Raw genomic sequence first — 19,910 nt, forward strand, 5'->3', positions numbered from 1 at the left:
GGCCCCTGGCCCTCTCCCCTCAGGGAAATGAATTCCACCTGCGCCAGTCCGCCTGCTCTGAAATCAGCCTCAGGGGTTTGGTGAGCAACTCTTTGATGTTAGAAGCCGCTTTAATGAGTTGGTTGTGGGTTTGTTTGCTTTTTTTCCAGTAAGACAGAAGTCTCATTTTCCTAAGAACTAAGGAATTATCACTCCGCTCCCCTTCTTTCCCCTGAGATTCTGGGAGCCCAAGACCTAGACTCCCAACGCAGTGCTCTCAGATACCCAAAGGGTTAGGCAGGCTAGGGCAGGAGAGGAAGGGAAGGGGGCGGCATACTTACAGTGTTTGCTGTGGTCGAGCCCTGTCTTGGGAACAAGTCTTACTTGGGCCTCGTCGACACCCATTTTAGGGATGACAAAAGTCTCCGTCCTCGGAGACGACAGACCGCCCGGCTGAGTTTGGGGCCCTCCTCTGCCTGGCTCCAGCTCCTGGTCCCCGTCTTTCCCTGTGGCAGCTGTGCCATTTGGGGCACATGACCTCCTCCCTCTGGGCCCAGGCACTTGGGCTATACAGTGGGAACAGTGTTCTCCATGTGAGGAATAATAAGCCCTATGATAACAAGATCTCAGAGTCCCAACGATTTGTCAAGAACAAAGCACGGCGTGAAAGGGAGGGAATAATTCTATTTTTATTGTTTTTGTATCAAGAGGCAAGTTTGCCCGTAGGATTCATAGTGGAATGCATCAGTTAATATCGCTCTAGGGCACTTCTTAACGAGCACTCTGTTGGCTTTCAGGTTGCTGGGCAAGAGCATTCTCTGCAGGGATTGGAGTAGAAGGAGGGTTTGGGGGTACGTAGGCACAAGAGTTTCTGGGCAGGGGCCACTGTTTTCATCCTCAGGGCCCAGCGAAGGCCTGACCCGAGCTCCTGGGCCTGGCCATACCCTGGCGCGCTTTGGCAAAGGCCACCTTAATTTCTTGGTTTATGAGGTCCTGCCAGGGATCCCTAGGGGGAAAGAAGAAACAAGAAGAATAAAACTGCCATCCAGAACAACAGTGGTGGGCGTTGAGAGCCCCCAGCTGCTTACGGGGAGCCGCTTCTGCTTCTGCGCCTTCCCCTGATCCCGGCAGCAGCCCTGCCATGGGTGTACCCCGGTCCAGGCTCAGGGAGGTGAAGAGTTGTAGAGACTCATTTGCATGTGGGGCTCTGTGTCCAGCCTCCCAGGAGATTGGGAGCCAGCCCCAGGTCTGTCCCCTCCTCCAGATGTGAGCTTGGGAAGCCAGAATGCCAAGGGCCGAGGGGCTCTGTGGATCTTGAGGTACGAGGCAAATCTGGGTTAGGGACACTGGGCCCCCACCATGCACACTCTTTCGTTTTCTCATTTGCTTCCCATACGTGCCTGGAGAACGGTAGGTTAGGGTTATGACCTTTGCATGGAGAAGAGAACAAGGCTCTCAGTGACAGCCAGGGCCTCACATCAACCTGGCAGGGGACACTTTTGAGCCTGTAGAGGGAAGAGAAGCGACCATTCTGTGGAGCGTCTCTGTGACACGTGACAGGAGGCACTTCCGTGGGCACTGCTGCTGTGGCCATACCAACACATGGAAGAGGGCTTTGTCCCCTTCCCCTCATCTTCACTGGCTCCCAAATACACGAAGGTAAAAGGTATCCCAAACACCCCCAAATACACGAAGGTAAATGACTTCTGTAGATACGGCAAATACAGAGAGTAAGGATAAAAGCATCTTTAGAAAACTTGGCTTTAAAAAAAAAATCAAGTTACAGTATATCGCTGAAGTAAGAATTTGGAAACTGCCTTTCCCCCTTTTTTAAAGTTATTTATGTATTTATTTTTAGAGAGACAGAGAGAAGGAGAGAATCCCGTGTCTGTATATCTGTTGGTCTGTCTGTGATCTCATCTCCAGCCACGCAGAGGGGCACGTAGTGGCATTTCCATGTGTGCATGTACCGGAGGCCCACGACAGGTGTGTGCCCACTTATGTGCGTGGGCCCCATGTGTCCGCGTGCTGGGTCTGATTCAGGGGGCCTAGGTGGGTGCCGATTCTCCCCTGCCTGCCCGAAGGCCTCGGAGGCTCCCAAGTCAGGTGGAGTTCACGGGGACTAATCTCAGCTCTCTTCCCTCCCTGAGCCAAGAAGATGAAAACGTTTCTGGCGCTTTCTAAAGTTTCCATCAAGGAGTGGGAAAGTCATCAGCTGAGCGAGCTCAGCATGACAGATGTTTGCCAGACCTGCCATTCCACTCCCAGGATGGGGTGGGCCAGGGCCCAGATGGAAGCCGGCGGGAGCTTGAGAGCTCACCTTCCCGGGGTCCCGGCACTGGGAGACCCGTGGGTGCATCAGACGGCCAGATCTCTTGGGGCTTGTGTAAGCAGGGGAACGTTCCATAAATGAATCGAAAAAACAAGAGTCAGGAAGCAGCAAGTGCTATGGGGAGGCAGTGCCGGGAGATGGGAAGGAGGTGACAGCAGGGCTTTCTTCAGCATGTGTGATCAGAGCCGCCTCGTGAAGGAGCAGCATCAGAGCTGAGGCCTGCAGGATGGGAAGGGACCACGCCAGGGCATTTCGTTACAGGGGATAGCAAGAGCAAAGGCCCTGAGGTTAGAGAGCAGCTTAGTGTGTTTTGCGGCAATGGCAAGGAGGCCCTGAGGAGCAGGTGGTGTGCCGTGGAAGGTGGCCAGGGAGCCAAGGCCAGGGGCAGGGGCAGGCCCAAAGGAGTGGGCCTCCAGGGTAGCATGAAAGAGTTCGGGCCTGAGCCTCAGAGCAGTAGAAAGACCTAGAGGGTCTGTTCAGTAAACAGGGGGCTTTCCTATTGATCATGTTGGTGTTCGTCTTAAGAGCTCCCTCTGGCTGCCAGGTGGGGGGCGGAGGGGCACAGCGGATGGGGGGCGGCCCCTGCCCGGGCCAGGAGAAAGGTGCCAAAGCCAAGCCCCCAGGTGGAGCTGTGATGGAGGCAGGGCTGCTGGGAAGCGTCCTCCACCTTTCTGACTGAGGATGGAGAGGCCACCCACCACGAGAGAGTCCTGGAGGAGGGCCAGGCTGCCAGGTGAAGCTCCAGAAGGATCTTGCTGAGGGACAGCAAGAGTTGTACAACCCAGAGCTCGGAGGGGAGGCGGGGCCAAGGCCCATGATGGATGTCATCAGCATCTGGATGGGAAGGGAACCCCTGCATTTCAGAGTCCGGGGCTGGCCAGCTGGCGGGGAGCCTGCGAAGGGTCAGTTGGAGAGGAAGGAGCACGGCTGGGGAGCCAGGGAGGCCTGGGGCATATTTCCGGGAAGAGGGAAATATTTCTGGCAAAGGGGAAATGCTGTCGAGCAGTCAAGTTGAGAACTAAAACTGCCCACGGATCTAGTGACATGGATGGAGGTCACTGGTGACCACAGAGTCTTCTGGGTGCGTGGGAGTGGAAGTCAGACCGCGGGGGCTGGGCAGGGAGTGGTGGGTGAGGAAGTGAAGTCAGCGTCAGCAGACGGGCCTTCTGAGAAGTACCGCTCCCCACGGGGGCGGGAGTGGGGGGCACCTGGAAGGCTGTGAGGCAGAGGAGGCTTGCTCTTTGAGGGGCAAGAGAGGTGGGCCGGAGCAGGGGACCCTCATGGACGAGAAAAGGCCACAAAGGGCCACGGCTGTCCTCCTGGGGATGGGTGAGCCAGGGAGCTATGGCACATGGGAAGGCCCCAGGCCATACCATGTTCCTGTCCCCACACTGCTGCCCCAGGACACTGTCTGCACAGAAACTGGGCTGCATGGAGACGTTTATGTGAGCATAAGCTGGTTCTGCACCCAGGAGCTGGGGTGTCCTTGGAAAAAGGGTGCACCTGTGTGTCCTGTACGCTGGCCAGTACCGCAGTGTGTGCCTACCCACCCCCTCCCCTGTCCTACAATGCTGGACCCCGCTCTGTGTATGTCCCGCGCATTTCTTGTCTTTGAGAGATGGAAGGGGGGCAGCCTTGGGTGGGGGGCCATCCTGGAGGAGGTGAGAGGAGCCAGTTGGAAGTTCTGGTGATGGAAAACCCTGGGCAGGAAGCTCCAACATGCTGGTGCTGCTTAGTGGGGCTCAGCTTCCACACCTGTGGTCCCCAGGACCTTTCCAGTTCTAGGAAACTGTCATTTTCAGCCACCGGTAACACCCGTGCGCCCTGCCCTCGGCCCCCTGTGGACCCTTCTACTGCTTGAATGGAAGGGAGTGAGAAGAGCACATTGCAGTGAGGCCCTATTGCTTTCCTTGCCACCCCACTCCCATTGCCCTCTGGGAAGGACGCAGGGTCATGGAGGACAGGGGACAAAGGGAAGGGCCAAACTGCCAGGCAGGCACAAGCTCTCTGAGGATCTTACTCACTTGGCCCCTAAAGTGTGAGTGTCCTTTCATCTATAGATTCCTCATCTGCAGAAACAGTCCGAATTGACATCAAACGCCCAGTAACTCTTTACCAAGGCTCCAAATGGGGAGACGGTCACGCGCCCAGCACCGAGGGAAAGGCCGACCTAACCATCGCACGCCCGCATGTTGTGATCCCGATGCCGTCACTGCAAATGTGTGTTTATAAAGGGCTCTGAACCATATGGACAGCACAGACCAGAATGAGAAATTATCCAGGCACCATGACCTCATCCACAACAAACGCATCAGCAACAGGCTAGCAGCAGCAGTCTCTCGGGACCGGAAAGAGGTAACTATTTAATCGTGAAAGAATTCTGTATTTTCCAAGTTTTCCGCGTTGGGCAGGTAATAATACTCTTATGATCAGAAAAATAACAAATATCAAATTTCAAACAAAAGACGCTGAGCTCTGCGGGCAATTCCTCTTACTCACCCAGGTTTGATGTTCAGCGGTGTGGGGAGGGGCCTGGGGAAGCCTGCCTTCCCCACCAGCCAGTAGGTCTCCTCTTTGCCCTTCCCCTGGAGGAGAGAGGAAAGGGGACTGAGCACGCCTCGGGCAGGGAGTGAGGCCGGAGGAAAGGGCGCAGATCCAGACAGCTCTGGAGAAGCGACTTCTCCATCCCGGCCCTTCTTCTTATGAGGAGTCAAAGAGGGAGTGGCTCCCGGGAAGAAATATATTTTTTTTTAGAATTTGGGGAGTGATTAAGACACGTAAAGGCGATCGACTCCATCCTTGACTCCAGGCAGGCATTTTCTTCTCTATCAGATGAGTGAGAATCTGTCCCCTGCCCCCACACACTGGATTTTCCATCAATGCCAGGAAAGAGAGTCCCCTCACCTTTAGCTCAGTCTGGCCTCTGATGTCAACTGTGTAGCCTTCATCCAGGCTGAGCAGCATCTGGACCGTGCTTCTGTTGACATGAATCCTGTATGCTAGCCAGAAAGGTAGTAATCTAGTCACCACCAGGTGGCAGCATACCTAGTGTTTCGTACTATCAAGACCCTTAACAGCCCCCAGTTCCAGCCAGTAATACACCCAGTTCTGATTCATACGGCACCCTTCACCTAACCTTCCTGTCCCTCTGGTAGACCAGAGGCCTCACTAGGGGCCTCAAGGAAAAGCGGATTCCATAGATTGAGTGTTAAGAGGGACTCACGATGAAGTCAGAATGTCTAGGAATGTGATTTTTAGTGATAGGGAAGTCAATGAAGACGGAGTCAGAGGGACAAGCAGTCATTTTCTTTCAAGAGCAGGACTCCCCGGTGGGGCCACTGCATCTCGTCACGCAGGACGTGTCGAAACGACATTAGGGAGCAGACAACTCATGCAGCCAGAAGCACATGTCCCAGGACTTCAGATTTGACAGCTGCTCTAACCAAGCCATCAGTGTGGCCTCTGATGCCAGCAAGGGCCTAAAATGACATTGAAAAATCGAGAGGGGTCTCCTCATTGTAAAGGTGTGGAAACCCAGGCCTAGAGGAAGAGTATTTTCAAGGACAAGCCGGTGGCAGAAGGGGCTAGGACCCAGGTTTCCTGCCTCCCAAGTCATTGTTTCCTCTCGGCTAATTCTCTCACGAGATCATCCCAAAAGCCCCATGGAAAGTTACAAGAACCAGCGACCTACGCGATCTCCTTACAGTTGTTTCATTGACAACTAAGGTACACTGCCACCAGGTGGTGATTTGGTTACTAAGCACCCTTTCAAACAGCCAGGCTGCAGGGGTCACTGAGAGTCCTTACCCACGCAAGATAGAAATATAACACTCACGCAGTCCTGTGGACTCCATCCGGGATGCGGTGTTCACAGTATCACCAAAGAGGCAGTACCGAGGCATGGTGAGACCAACGACCCCTGCCACACAGGGCCCTGAAACTCAAATGTGTCCGGTGAGCGCCAGGAGGTCCTGGACCCAAGGGAAGTTCCCATGACAGTTTGCCCTTGCCCACCCCCTCTGCTGTCAACACATCCTGGGCTCCACTTGGGGGGTGAAGATGAAGCTATATGGAGTCTCCAGTTATACCCAGAGAAGAGAGGATATTGGTGCCAGTCTCTGTGCCAGGGGTGGGGGTGGGCACACAGATAAATCAGAGCCAGCGTTTGCTCTTGGGGAACTCCCAGCCTGGTGGAGGAGACGTGTAAACTGTGATCGATGTTGTCAAATGGAGGCACCAGAGCTGTGCTGGCCCCAGAAGGGAGTCTGACTCAGCCCAGAGGACTTCCTGGAGGAGGCAGTGCATGAGCTATGTCTTGAAGGATGAGAGAATGAGTGGGCAGGGCATGGCAGGTGCCAAGGCACAGAGGCAGAGAGCCCACAGTTCTGAGGGAAGCGGCAAGCAGCCGAGTCTGGATAGGACGGCAAGTAGGAAGTTGTGGGAGATGATGTTGGAGGGAATAACAAGGGCCTGGGAGGCTGGGGCGGGGGTGGGGAGGGGGGTGTGGGGACAGGAATTTGGACTTTATCCTGCAGGTGAAACCATGGAGGTAGGAAGGGGTGGGGACCTGAGAAAGATGCCCCAAGGTCTCTCCTAGACCCATCCCAGCAAACATTTAGTTGTTTGCAGAACCACAGAAGGTCTCTGTCCTGCCTCTCCTATCAGACTATCAGCTCCTCAATATGAACTCAAAATAGCTTTGACAGATGCTGAGACAAAATGTGTGTGTGTGTGTGTGTGTGTGTGTGTGTGTATGAAACCGAACATCACAGATTCTTTAACTTATAACATCTTAGAACCTTCAAATAATAGAAGAACAAAAGGAATGTAAAATTTTCTATCCTAGAGTTTTAGGATCTCAGAATTCTAGAAGCACACCATTGGGGTTGCCCCAGCCAATGCCCCCGGAATGATTGGGAGGTTGACGTGGCCCGTCGCCCCCACAGCCCCCAGTTTGTACCTGAGTGCAGACCAGCCCGGATGTAAATGGGTACATCGGGTGCGTGCCTCATCCGGAAGCCTCTCACAGAGCTGAGGATGTCCAGGGCCATGTTGGCGATCTCGGCCGCATGCCGGCTCCCGTTGCGCCGGGGCAGCCCTGAGGCCACCATGTAGGCATCCCCGATGGTCTCCACCTAGAAGTCACAGCCTTCACGCTCCAGTGCAAGAACACGCCCTCCTTGGACCGTCCCAGCTCACACAAGGCCCTTCTGGGGAGCCCTGACCCACCCCTCAAGTCTCTGGCCCACAGCGTCGTCTCTACCAGGCCTCCCGTCCCAGGTGCCTCTGGCAACACTTAGATCTGCACGCTTCACATCGCCTTGGTCTGAATTGCAGTTGACCGTGGCTATCTGGGCTTCTCTGGCCCCGGGCCATGAGCCCGTTGGCATCGGACCTGGGCGCCCCGTCTGCACAAGGCCACAGCAGCAGATCAGGACTTCATCTGAGAGGACTACATGTATATTGGATGCATATACACCCCAGGGGGTTGGAAAATAAGTATACCTAGTATGCTTTCCAAGCTGTACTAGGAAAAAAATGTAGGTGTTGGAATCCTACAGATGCGGGTTCAATCCCTGGCTCTGCCATTTACCTTGGGCAGACCACTTCACTTGTGCGAGCCTGTTTCCTCTTAGGTGGAATGCATATGAAAGATAAAGTGTTGAAAGCACTAGGCTCCGGGTACCAGAGGGGAGGTGGGCAGGGGGATGGGTGAAACAGGTGACGGGGATGAAGGAGGGCACTTGTGATGAGCACCGGGTGATGTATGGAAGTGCCGAATCACTAACTTCTACACCCGGAACTGATATTTCACTGCATGTTACCCCAAAAAAATTTTTAAAAAGAACTAGGCTCATCATAGATGCTCAGTGGATGGAAACTTCCATCACCATCGCCATCATCAGCATCCTTTTCCTTGGCTGATGGTTGTGGGGATGAAAGAATCCCACAGTCTCAGAAGGGCTTTGAAGGCCACCCACCTGCCTCTTCAGTGGCTGGCCTGGCCTGCTTACACCTCTTGATACGAAGGCCCCCCCCCCCACTTCTAGAGGTGGCTGCTTCTTCTTCTAGGCAACTCTGACTTTCAAAAGTTGAGTGGAATAGAAACCTGCCTTTCACCCGCTGCTCTCAGCTCTAGCTCCTGAACTCTAGCCACAAAGCGTTCCCAGGCACCTTCTTTCTTCCGAAGGCCCTGTTCCAGCTACTGGGGATACAGATGTGCGCCGTGGCCCTCCTCCCTGCCACAGGCCAGGCCAGCCAAGGTGAAGATGGTGACTCTACCCTCCAAGTCTTCCCCTCTCCAGGATGAAGAGCCCAGCTCCTGCACTGCCTCTCCCAAAGCCAGCAAATGCTGGCACCTCCCGGACCTGGGGAGCAGGTCCTGGCCGGCTCTCAACATCTGCTCTCCCTTGGCACCTGGTGTGCAAATAATCATAATCATAATCATAATCATAATCATAATCAATACTTCCCCTGACCATAGGGAGCACTGCAACTCAATAAATCTCTTACACAACATTTGCTGTAGACTGTGCCTTACTCCCCATATTCCCCAAACCTCTCCCTCATCCTCCCAGGCGATCTCTACCCCACCGCCAGGAAGTGATCTGCCCTAATCATGCCACATTCTGTTTAGATACTTAAATTTGCTCCCTGTGGCCTGGCAGTCAGGGACTCCTGTGATCTGCAGAATTTCCTGACGAAGTGCTAACGGTCACTCCTTGTTCCCCATGCGTCCACCAATGGGAACATTTCTGCTGTCCGCAGAGACACTCAGGGCTTGCTCGATGGCCTGCTCCCCCTGCCCGAAATGCTCTCTCTCAGTCCCTGTTTGTTGAGATCCAAGCCCTCCATCAGCCCAGCTCACACTTCGTGGAGTCCCTAAAATCTTCCTGGTCACCAGATGTTTCCCTCCTCTGGGCCGTGAGCCCCGTCTGCCTCCCCATCACCTGCGGTTGTCCACCCTGCACTTGGGGGCTGGCAGTGAACGTGGCAGGGGTCGGGCACATGGCTACGCCCCACTGTGTACATTTTCACAAAGGAGAAAGACCTCCCACCCCATGCGCCAGGAGGGAAAAATATGAGCGAGCCCTGGCTTTCCCTCTGCCCACCCACCTCTTCCCACAGGAGGAAGAACCCATTATCTGATTGGCAAGATTGAAAGGACGAAGCGCTTACATACTGGTATAGCAGTTATCACATGCCAGACGTCGTTCCAAGTCCTTTACAAACATCAATTCGTTAGACCTTCACAAGAACTCTGTGAGGTAGGCACCATTACCGTTGCCATTCTGCAGGTGGACATCGGGCCGGAGGATTGAGCCACTTGCCCATGTCACACAGCGCAGATGTGACCTTGATCAGTCCAGCCCCAGAGCCCGTAGACTGTGCTGCCTCTTGATACGCATGGCTTGCGCCCCTTCTCTCTCTCTTTTGGGGACAGTGCCTGCTGTGTGGGGTTTTCCTCAGCGACTGCCCTGTGCAGTCAGCACCTGTGCGTAGGTCAGTCTGGCCTCCCAGAGGCAGCCCCGGAGAACTACAGCTCGCTGGCCTGACTTTGAGTCAGCGGCCGAGCGTACAGCTGAAATTCAGGGACGGTACATGTGCTTTGGAGACCCAGCGTTGCCTCAGTCGGGCGACCCCAGGTCCGGACTGGGGAGGAGAAGCACATGGTAGTGTCTCTAAGCTGTTAGACTGCCCTCCACCTGCCTGTAGTGTCATTAATAATCACCCCTACAAATCCAGTGACAGCAAGATGACCAGGCACAGGCCCCACTCTCTAGGAGCTCAGACCCATGAAGATGATCACTCAGAGACTCCTATCATAGTCGGCACTCAGCTGCACGCAAGGGTATACGCAGGCGTGGCCCTTCTGTGGATGGGAGAACACAGCCAGAGAAGCGAGGGCAAACGTTTCCATACTGGCAAAACACAGATGTGAACTCCAACTCCGCCACTGACTAGCCATGTGACCTTGGGCTAGTCACTTACCCCTCTGAACCTGTGTTGCATCTGAAGGAATAATGGTCTGTTCCTCTGAGGGCCATTGCGAGGGTTGAATGAAATACCCTGTGATAGTCCCTTGGCTGGGCGAGTCCTCTGTAGATGCCTCACTAATGCTGGGGCCCACCCCAGACCTCTGCCCCATCTGTGCTTTCAGGGCAAGGCCTCGGCACCTGCTCGTGGTGGTGGTCGTCATGGCATTGGTGAACGAATGATCCGTAGCCCTTCTCGCTCTGTAAAACGATCCTAAGCCATAATAGGCAATTTCACCTCTTTTTACAAATGGGTGCTTGGAACTCGGAGAGGTAAAGTGATTTGCCCAGGGTCGCTTGGCAGTATGGCTAAGGCCGGTCTCTCCCGCTGGGGCTGAGGGGCTAGGGTAAGTCCCCTCCACCCCTGTAGCCCACACGGACTCTGCTGGAACTTTGTGCATAAAGTGCTCATTCAGTGCGTGCTGGGAGGGAATCACAAACCCCTGCAGAACCAGGAAATGATTGCCTGGCTGCCTCCCAATCCAGACTGGATTAAAGAGCAGTAACCAGATCCTGCTGGGGACGAAGGGGAAACCGAGGCGGATGGCGTGAGTGATGAGAGACGCGCTCACACATCGTCAGGAACAGGCCGCCTGTTTCCCCACATCTGGAGGGGTGTGCGGGCCTTGTTTTATTCCATTTCATCCTGCCAGAAAGATGCAGACCTCTTGGCCAGAGTTCAGAGCAGATCAGAAAGTATGATTCAGAGCGGGGAGGGGCACATGTGTGAGAAAAGATTAACAGGAGAGGAAAAGGCAAGGCCAGGGGTGACTCAGGGCACATCAAAGCTGCGGGGTTCAGCAAGATGAGATGAGGAATCTTTTCCTGGGGCCCACAGGGCCAGGGCGGCTCTGGAAGCAAGAGGGAAACTCAGCCAGCATGAGAGACAACATCTCAGAACCAGGAGCTGAGGCAGGAGTATAGGCTCCAGAATGGGGAGCAGGAGGGAAGCTGTGTCCTTGGCATGTCGGTGGCTCAGGTCTCTGAGGCTCAGTGTGTGGCAGGGTGGTATAGTGGACAGAGCCAGGCCGTGGCGGGAGACATTGTGGGTTCTAGTCCTGGCTCTGCCACCTACGGGCTGGGTGACCTTGGGCAAGTCACTTTCCCCTCTGGGCCTCAGCGAGCTCTTCACTCAGTCAATATGTATTTCCGGAGGACCTACCATGTGTTGGACTTTGCCAGGCACTGGGGACAGAGGGGTTTAGGTTAGAACCATACGGTGTGGCTGTGCTTTCCAGGGGGAGTTATGAGAGCACCACACAGGAGCTCCTAACCATGTCTGGGAGGGGAAGGAGGCTAACTTGAGGCCAGAAGGATGAATAGGAGGGGGCCAGGTGACATGGAGGGAGACCAGTATCCCTAGAGGAGGCAACCACATGTGCAAAGGCCTAGTAGCCCCGTCAGCAAAGCATGTGTGAGGAATACGAGGTCTGCAGAGATGCAGCGGCCAGAGATACAGGTAAAGAGGTAGGTGGGGCCAGCTTCTGGAGGGTCTTGTGGGCCACTATAAACGTTTGGTTTAACCTGAGGATGTTCATCTCTTAGGGATGGTGAGCCCCAGAGAAGGGAGGTCTTGGGATCAGAATGCCCAAGTTCAAATCTCAGCTTCACATGCCACTGGAAATATGTAATTAGATGAGCCCATTAATCACCTGTTTCCTCATATATACAGTAGGGGTACCATTACCTACCTTACAGACTGCAATGATGATTAAGTGAATTAGTACATATAAAGCACTTAGACTACTGTCCAGTATACAGTAAGCACTCAATAAGTACTGGCAATTATTATTGTTGGGATACTGTACATAATGCTATCAGCAGACTGCCTGGCACCTCAAAGAGGTGCCTCTGTCCAGGCATCCTGTCCACTCTGGCTTCTGCCACAGGGCCTGGCCTTCCCCTGTCCCTGCCTCCCTGAAGGGCTATGGCTGGAAGGGGACTGGTGGTTCACAAAAGGAGGTTAAGGCCAGTGGAGTCTGAGTGTGGCAGTTTCTGGGGAGCTCCCCCTCCCCACCTCCTCCACTGTGTCTGAAGTGACCCAAGACCTCTAGCAACTGGACCAGAACAAGGGGCAGGACTAGGGTGGGGTCCCCACAGCAGGTACAGAGGTACAATTTGCTTACACAGCACTTTTTCAAGGGGGTTAGGAACTACCCATCATCTGCCAACCCCCAAGGTTGAGGTCACCATTCCTCATGTTTTATACATAAGGAAACAGAAGTCCAGAGAGGGAAACCATTTGCCCAAAGCTACACAGAAGCTGGTGGCCAAGCTGGGACTGAAACCCAAGGTCGAGAGATGCACAGGGACTAGATCGTGGAAGGTCTTGACAGCTCTGCCCCTGCTCCCCTCTCCAGTGTCCCTCAGCCGCCACCCACTCCACCACCAGCCCACTTCACGTCCAGCCATTACAACCCGTTCAGCACTCTTCATACTCACCAGGCCCATCCCCTCAAGGCTCAGGCTTTGGCACATTATTCCCCCATGGCTTGCCTGGAAGAACCACACCCAGACTGGACAGCGCTAGGAAAATAGCACCTCCTCCAGGAAGACTTTCTTGCTTTTTACTCCACACGTCTAACCCTAGCTGGATTGGGTGACCTCTCAGCCTCCTTTGCCTGCCCTGACCATCGCTTTTACTGTGGGCTGTCTTCATCTTTTATCTATAGCAGTGAGCTCTCCCTGAGGACAGGCACAGGAGATGACTCATCTGTTGGCCCTTGCCCAGCACGGGTGGAGTTAATTTCCCCACCTCTTGAATCTGGGTTGGCCCCTTTCTAAGTAAACTTTAATGCCCAACATGGGGCTCAAACTCAAGAGCCCAAGAACAAGAGTTGCATGTTCTTCCGACTGAGCCAGCCAGGCACCCATGGGTTGGCTTTTTGACTTGCTTTGACCAATAGAATATGTCAGAAATAGCCATGTGCCCAATCCCAGCTTAGACCTCAAGAGGCTTCTGTCTTCTTTCCCAGAACCCTGCCATACCATGTGAATGATACCAGCCAACCTACTTGGGGTTAACAGACCATGTGGGCCACAGCTGTCCCAGTCAAGGTTCCAGACACATGAGACGTCCCAGCCAAGATCGGCAGAACTTCCTAGCTCCCTTGCAACTGACCACAGATGCATGAGTGGTCCAGCTGAGTCCAGAGAACTTTTCAATTTCCCTATAGGTTTGTGAGCAATAATAAATGCTTATCATTTTACATTACTGGGTTTTGGTGTTATTTGTTACACGGCAATAGCTAACTGATAAAGACACACAGGTAAATGACTAGAAGTGAATGTATGACACAAACACAGCAGTGCAGGAAGGAGAGCTGGAATGCCAGCCTTCTGGTGTTCTCACCTTATACACATCATGGCTGCCCAGAACAGCATCAAACAGTGTGTAGAGGTCGTTGAGCAAGCCTACCACCTCAATGGGCTCGCTCAGGGCTGAGATGATGGTGAAACCCACAATGTCACTGAAGTATATGGTAACCTGGTCAAAGTACTCTGGCTCCACAGTTGCCCCCATTTTCAGAGCTCCAGCCACAGACCTGAAGAATGAGAAGGACCAGAGTCACAAGGTAGGAGGACCCCCTTTCCATAGTTTGGAGGGAGGGATTTCGGGGGGAAAATTCTTGGGTTAAGCACTGGGGAATCTGGATCAGGCCTGCTTGTATCCTGGCTGCCCTCCAGCACATACCTGTCCCTCTCTGGACATCACTTCCTCTGAAGTCAGATGGGGGACACTGTGCCCTCTCCTTGCCCCCGAGGAAGTGAGGTAGCAGAGTTAATAGAAGGGCCCAACATAGTGCCTAACACAAATAGGGGTTCTGTGAAAATATGTTAGATAAATAAACAATGACTAAATTAAATGAATTCATGGAACCCAGACTTACTAAGTACCTACTATGTCCCAGGTCCCATGCTCAGAGCCACAGAGGCTAGAGACATAATCAAGTCCTAAGGGGCCACTCACGGAGGGAGCATCTGAGAGAGTAGCCTCTCTGTCTTCTGCCTCTCCAGCTCCAGTTCCTCAGTCCGCTCCTGGATCAGGTCCTCCAGGTTCTGGGAATACTTCTCCAGCATCCACAGCATAGAGTCAGCAACACTGGTCTTCTTGCCTTGATTGAGGCTTTTGAACTGAAAATGGAACAAAAGTCCCAATTCATCCATGAAGGTCAGCACACTTGCTTTTGGGTTGGCAATCTGGGCCACGAGAATGAAGCAGACATAGTCCCTGCCTGGAGGAGCTCCATTGGTGAGGAGCAGATATGTAATAGACAAGGGACGGCAGCTGGAGGGAAGCACAGGGGAAGCACAGACAGCTGGAAGGAAAAGTGAGTTAGTTCTATATGAGGCGGGCCGGCAGGGAGAGGACTTTACAAAAGAGCCAGCTCATGGCCAGCATAGCATTACCATTATCAAACACTAACCCTACTGCTCTGGTTCTTACAACAACACTGTGGAGTGGACATTTGTTGTTCTTCTCAAAGGTGGATGGATGGATGGACAGATGGACAGATGGATGGATGGATAGATGGATGGATGAATGGATAGATGGATACATAGATGATAGACAATAGATGGATGGATGGATGGATGGATGATAGATAGACAGACAGACAGATGGGTGGATATGATGGATAGAAGGATGAATGGGTGGGTGAATAGACAGGTAGATAGAAAAGATACATGTAGATTAGTTATGTATATAATCATTTCTACCTCTATTTCTCTCCTTGTTCAAAAAAATGTTTTACAAAATAAGATAATAAATACGTAAGGCCACTGGGACCAAAGGAGGAAAAATGCCTGCTATTTTGGTCTAGCAAAATGCATGTTAGAATTTGGTCACAATTTTGAATATAAGCTTCCTAACAACAAAGCAAAGAGGGAAATATAGATTATATGATCCGCAGAGTCCATGAGACAGCGGAGCATTGAATTGGTTGCTCCAAAGAAACAAAACTGCTGGCTGCTGAGCAGAGAGAAATGCCTGTCTTAGATCTTCATATGAGGACATTCATATGTGGTCATAAATCACATCTTCAATGAGAAACTTACAGGAAATACAGCAGTGCGTTCCCTAAGGAGATTTACTAGAACCTTCCCCAGTCTGGTTTGTACCTTCCCAAAGTGCAGTCAGTGGGAGAAGCAAATTAATGATGGTCAAAGTGAAGGAATCCAACCCTGTCTAAACCCAGAAGCTTAGTGTGTGGGCATGTGCGTGTGTGTAGGTGCACATATCCAACCTCCATGAATACCACTTAGCTCAACCCAACATCTGTAAGGTGGGGAGTGGCTGCAGCCCCTCACGTGCACCTATTTTATACCGCCCATTAAAAGCAGAGGCGCAAGCTTAAAGGGCAGTCGAGGTGGGCATGACAGCTCCTGACCCTGAGGCACCAAGAACCTAATGCTGACCAGAAGCTCACCTCTGCAAGGAAGGCCCTCGTTATACAAATGAGAAAACAAAGGATCTGAGAGGTGAGATAACTTGCCAAGGACTTCATAATGGTGGAACTGAGTTTCAAACTGAGATCTTTCACGTATTAATTTTATCATTGGCCAACCCACTGAATTAGTTTAAAAACTGGAATGCGCTTTCCATTGTTTCCCCCGGTTGCCCAGGAATGCAATCATAGGATCTGCAAATAGCAATTAATTTCTTCTTCCTTTCCAGTATTCATTTTCCTGTCTAATTGCATTAGCCGATACTCCCAGAACAATGTTAAATGAACATAAACCCAAGCCTTTTGATTTCCAGGTCCATGTTCTTTCTCTAATGCCTCACTCACTCTTTCTCAGAGAACCACCTTTTTTCTTAACTTAGTTATCTCACCTGATGGTCACTCAAGTGTGGGGAGTCAGACCACAGTTAGTCTTGCCAGGCAACTTTTAAGGAAGTTGAAGCTCAGCAGAGCAATCAACGTGCCCAAGGTCAAGGAGGTAAACTGCAATGTACATGTGAATGAAGGCATTCTGGCCTTTAGCCTCCCCACGGCGTGGTCCAGTCCCTGCCTTTGTGCCGAATGCATCACATGCCCATCTCTGCTTTCTCCACCCCAGAGCCTTGGGCAGGATCTTTCCCCACAGTCACCCATAGCTGGCCATGGCAATCTCTGATCCCTGGATGGATTCCAGGCTCGTGTTTTAAGAATTGCTGGTCCTAGCTCTGCAACCCACCCCCACGGTGGCCACTGAGAGCTCATTTACTCTAGATCCAGATTTCTCATTTGTGCAATGGCGACGCCACGCCTGATACCTGAGCTGAGGTGAGGAAAGGAGGTGGGAAGTCAGGGGATGTGGAAAGGATTCTCAGGGGACACCTGTGTGCGCCTTTTGTGTGTCTTCCTCGCTCCCGCTCCCTCATCACCTGTCTGGACGCCCCTCTTGCTCGCTGAGCCTCTCCTTGGCAACGTTTGCTGTGGCTGGGAGTAGAGGGCAGAAAGGGAGGCACAAAGATGTCACCTCAGGCTTGATGGGTTAGTCTTGTGGGAGCCATTAGCCAGCTCAGTCAGGCCCACACTCTCCACCACCACCCTGCAAACTCGTACAGACTTGCCTCACCCCTCCTGTTATAGATCCCAAGGCAGGCCTGGGGGTGGGGGTGCACCCGAGCTCCTCACTAATTCCACTCACGGACAAGAGGAAACAGCATTGATTGTCTCCACAGCCACAAACGACCTCTTTGCTCTGGGGCCAGGAGGCCGAGATTTCCAGCACCAGCTCTGCAGACAGACAAACCTGAGTTTGGATTCCAGCTGCACCTTTCACTCCCTCAGTTACCTTGGGCGAGTCCCTCACCAATCTGTGCCTCAGTTTCTCTCCCGTAAAGCCAAGATAATAACAGTGCTTTTTGGGAGGGCTAGCCTAAGGATTAAATGAAGTAAGCACAACATAGCATGGGCCTCGGCACTTAGGAAGGCACTCAACACACATCCCCGGATCCCAGGGATCTGAGAAAGTTTTCCTCAAAGGGTGGACCTCGGCCATCCCCCCTTCTCCCCCGCAGGAGTGATGGTGCTGGCCTGTTGCCCCTTTGCTACATAAGGTTTCTAGGCCCCATAGGTAGTATCTGGCTGTCACTGAGCAAAGTGAAGTGAACCGATCTGCTAGGTCTTGGGAGCACTGGCCTGGGGTGCACTGACCTGGGTGTAGATCTGGTCTAGACTGGGTCTGTCCTCTGGAGCCTCCTCCCAGCACTGCTCCATCAGCTGGATACACTCGGGCGGCCCATGGTCAGGGGACACCAGGGGCCGGCACAGGGGAGGGGGCGATGCCACCTTCCTGATGATTTCTGCAATAAACACCATGTGGACGATAGGTCAGACGGGCCCAGTAGGACTCGTGGCAAGGGGTTGGCCTGGGGTCCTGAGAAGGAGGGCAGGGTAGGCCCGTGGGGGTGTAGGGATCAGGTCCTGAGGGTACTTCTTGCCTCCCCTGGTCACGCTGGCCAGTGGACCCAGGATTGCCCAGGGTGTGGCCTGGGAAGGGGTCTCACGCTAGGAGCCGAAAAGTGGGTTTTGACTTCTGGATCTGCCCCCCCCCCACCTCTCTAGGAGATGGTGGACGAGACAGTGACCTTTCTGAGCCTCAGTCTTCCCATCTGTGAAATGAGCTTAATAAACTGCCTTCTTGAGAGGAGTGCAGAGGGAAGAGATGAGATGTTAGGCACCTGGCCCCTAGCAAGCACCCCCCCCCCACCCACAAACCCAGCTGCTGCCACTTGCCAGCGATGCCCCACCCATGCGCTTGAAACCTTGACGCTGTGGCTCTTGCCTCCAGTCCTGCCACCTGGAGACTTTCCGGTGCCAACTCCCCATGTGGGAAACAAGATTGTATGCTTTCATTATCATCATCATTATCATTATTTTCCCAAGACAGCCCCTGCCATGATCTTCCTGTCCCCACTCCCTGTGATAAAGACCATCAGACTAAGTCGAGGTCCGATAGATCGGCGTTCTAGTTCTGGCTCTTGCTATTTGCCATCACTCTGTGCCTCAGCCTCCTCATCGGACAACTGGCCGGGAAAAGCTCCCCCTCAGGAAGCTGTTGGGGGCACTGGGGGAGCTGAGAGATTCACAAGGGATTTGGGAGGAAGTGGGGCTCAGATTTTCAGCGGATCAGGAGGGGACTTCTATATCACCCTCTTACGTTCTAAGTCATATCACCTCTCTGAGCCTCAGTTTCCTCCCATATAACAAGTACAGTTATAAATAGTACAGACCTCCTAGGGCTACAGGCTACTCCCTCAGGAGGGCTGGGATCCTCCTCTCTTGACCGAGGAGGTGGGGGCCCTTGGTGCCACCGAGGAGAAGTTTCCTTCTGGATTTCAGTTCCCTCCACATTCTTTGTCGGCCCCCTTGTTGGGGGGTAGTGCATGAGTCCCTGTCTAATTTTACATATAGGGAAACTGAGGCTCCTGGGAGTGAAGGAGTTCACCCACAGCTGCAGGGCTGGTAAAAAGCAAACTGTAGAACTGAGCCCGATCTCCTCCAGGCCTACATGATTTTCTTTGCCCAGAGGCTTCCAGCCTGCAGGCATCAGACCCTGAGGGCCTCTGAGTAAAGGACCTGGAAAGCTGTGTGTGCTTACAAAGGAGGGTATGCAGATGGAATCAATAACACATCACACACACACACACACACACGTACGACTCTTTTTCAAAAGTATTCAGATGGGGTTGTGATGAATAAAATACAAATCCATTTCAAAGCATTGCTGACTTCAGAGCCGATTCTGTCTTTGGGGATTGTCTCAGTCAGCGGATATTAAAAATCACATAGCATGTGAGGCTCCAAACGTTTTTGACATTAAAACGGAGTCCTCGTATGTGAATGTGCTGAAAACGGCTGTCCCAGGCCAGGCCAGCCGCGGTCTCACGTTCCCTCCCCCTGCCCGGCCCGCTGTCCACACCCAACGCATCACGGTGACGGACTGGCCATGTCAGCAGTTGAGGGAGGAGGCCACACACCCAGCTCTATGGGAGTATGCTCCATGGATGACTCCAGGAGATTTTAGGGCAAGGACACTGAGCTTGTCCAAGTCCCAGACCCACTGCTTCCCCACCGAGAAGCCCCTTCCCCTCTCCAGGCCTCACTCAGCTATCTCTAACGAGTGCACCTACCGCCTCCCAGGGTTGTCCAGTGGAATAAAGCATATGACAGAGAGAGCTCTGGAAGCTGCAATTCCACCCCCCACCCCCACTGCACACACACACACACACACACACACACAGGATCTTGAAAAGATGTTACTTCTAAGATCAAGGAGCGTTTGCGTCCAAGTTGGGAATTCAGGAGAGAATGTGGGATCCCCCATTAGCACCTCCGTAAAACCGCCCAGGCAAATACTTGAGTGCCCACCATGTGTCAGGCACTTGGTCTAAAGAAGTTCACTGACTCCTCACAACCACTCTAGGAGGCAGGCAACATAGTCCCCATTTTACAGACAAGGAAACTGAGGCTCGGAGCCTGAAAGGGATTTACTCAAAGTTATGAAGTGAATTGGCGTGGAGCTGGGCTTAGGTTGGTGTCCCCCAGTACCTGGGCTCTTAGTGTTTTACT

The 19,910-nt window shown here is 53.0% G+C and overlaps 1 protein-coding gene across 1 annotated transcript in view; it reads right to left on the reverse strand.

Annotated features, from left to right (window-relative positions):
- Positions 1–651: 651 nt before the first annotated feature.
- The window catches only part of LOC125929388 (guanylate cyclase D-like), a 34,704-nt gene continuing 15,445 nt past the window's right edge, over positions 652–19,910 (reverse strand). The window contains exons 11-18 of the mRNA XM_049640539.1: positions 17,493–17,641; positions 14,318–14,481; positions 13,700–13,892; positions 7,272–7,446; positions 6,147–6,245; positions 5,216–5,310; positions 4,811–4,896; positions 652–985 (exon numbers count right to left, since the gene is read on the reverse strand). Coding sequence (XP_049496496.1) covers positions 877–985; positions 4,811–4,896; positions 5,216–5,310; positions 6,147–6,245; positions 7,272–7,446; positions 13,700–13,892; positions 14,318–14,481; positions 17,493–17,641 — 1,070 coding nt within the window. The 3' untranslated portion in view covers positions 652–876. The remainder of the gene's footprint in view (positions 986–4,810; positions 4,897–5,215; positions 5,311–6,146; positions 6,246–7,271; positions 7,447–13,699; positions 13,893–14,317; positions 14,482–17,492; positions 17,642–19,910) is intronic.

The sequence above is a fragment of the Panthera uncia genome, chromosome D1 (genome assembly GCF_023721935.1).
Source record: "Panthera uncia isolate 11264 chromosome D1, Puncia_PCG_1.0, whole genome shotgun sequence".
Classification (NCBI taxonomy): domain Eukaryota; kingdom Metazoa; phylum Chordata; class Mammalia; order Carnivora; family Felidae; genus Panthera; species Panthera uncia.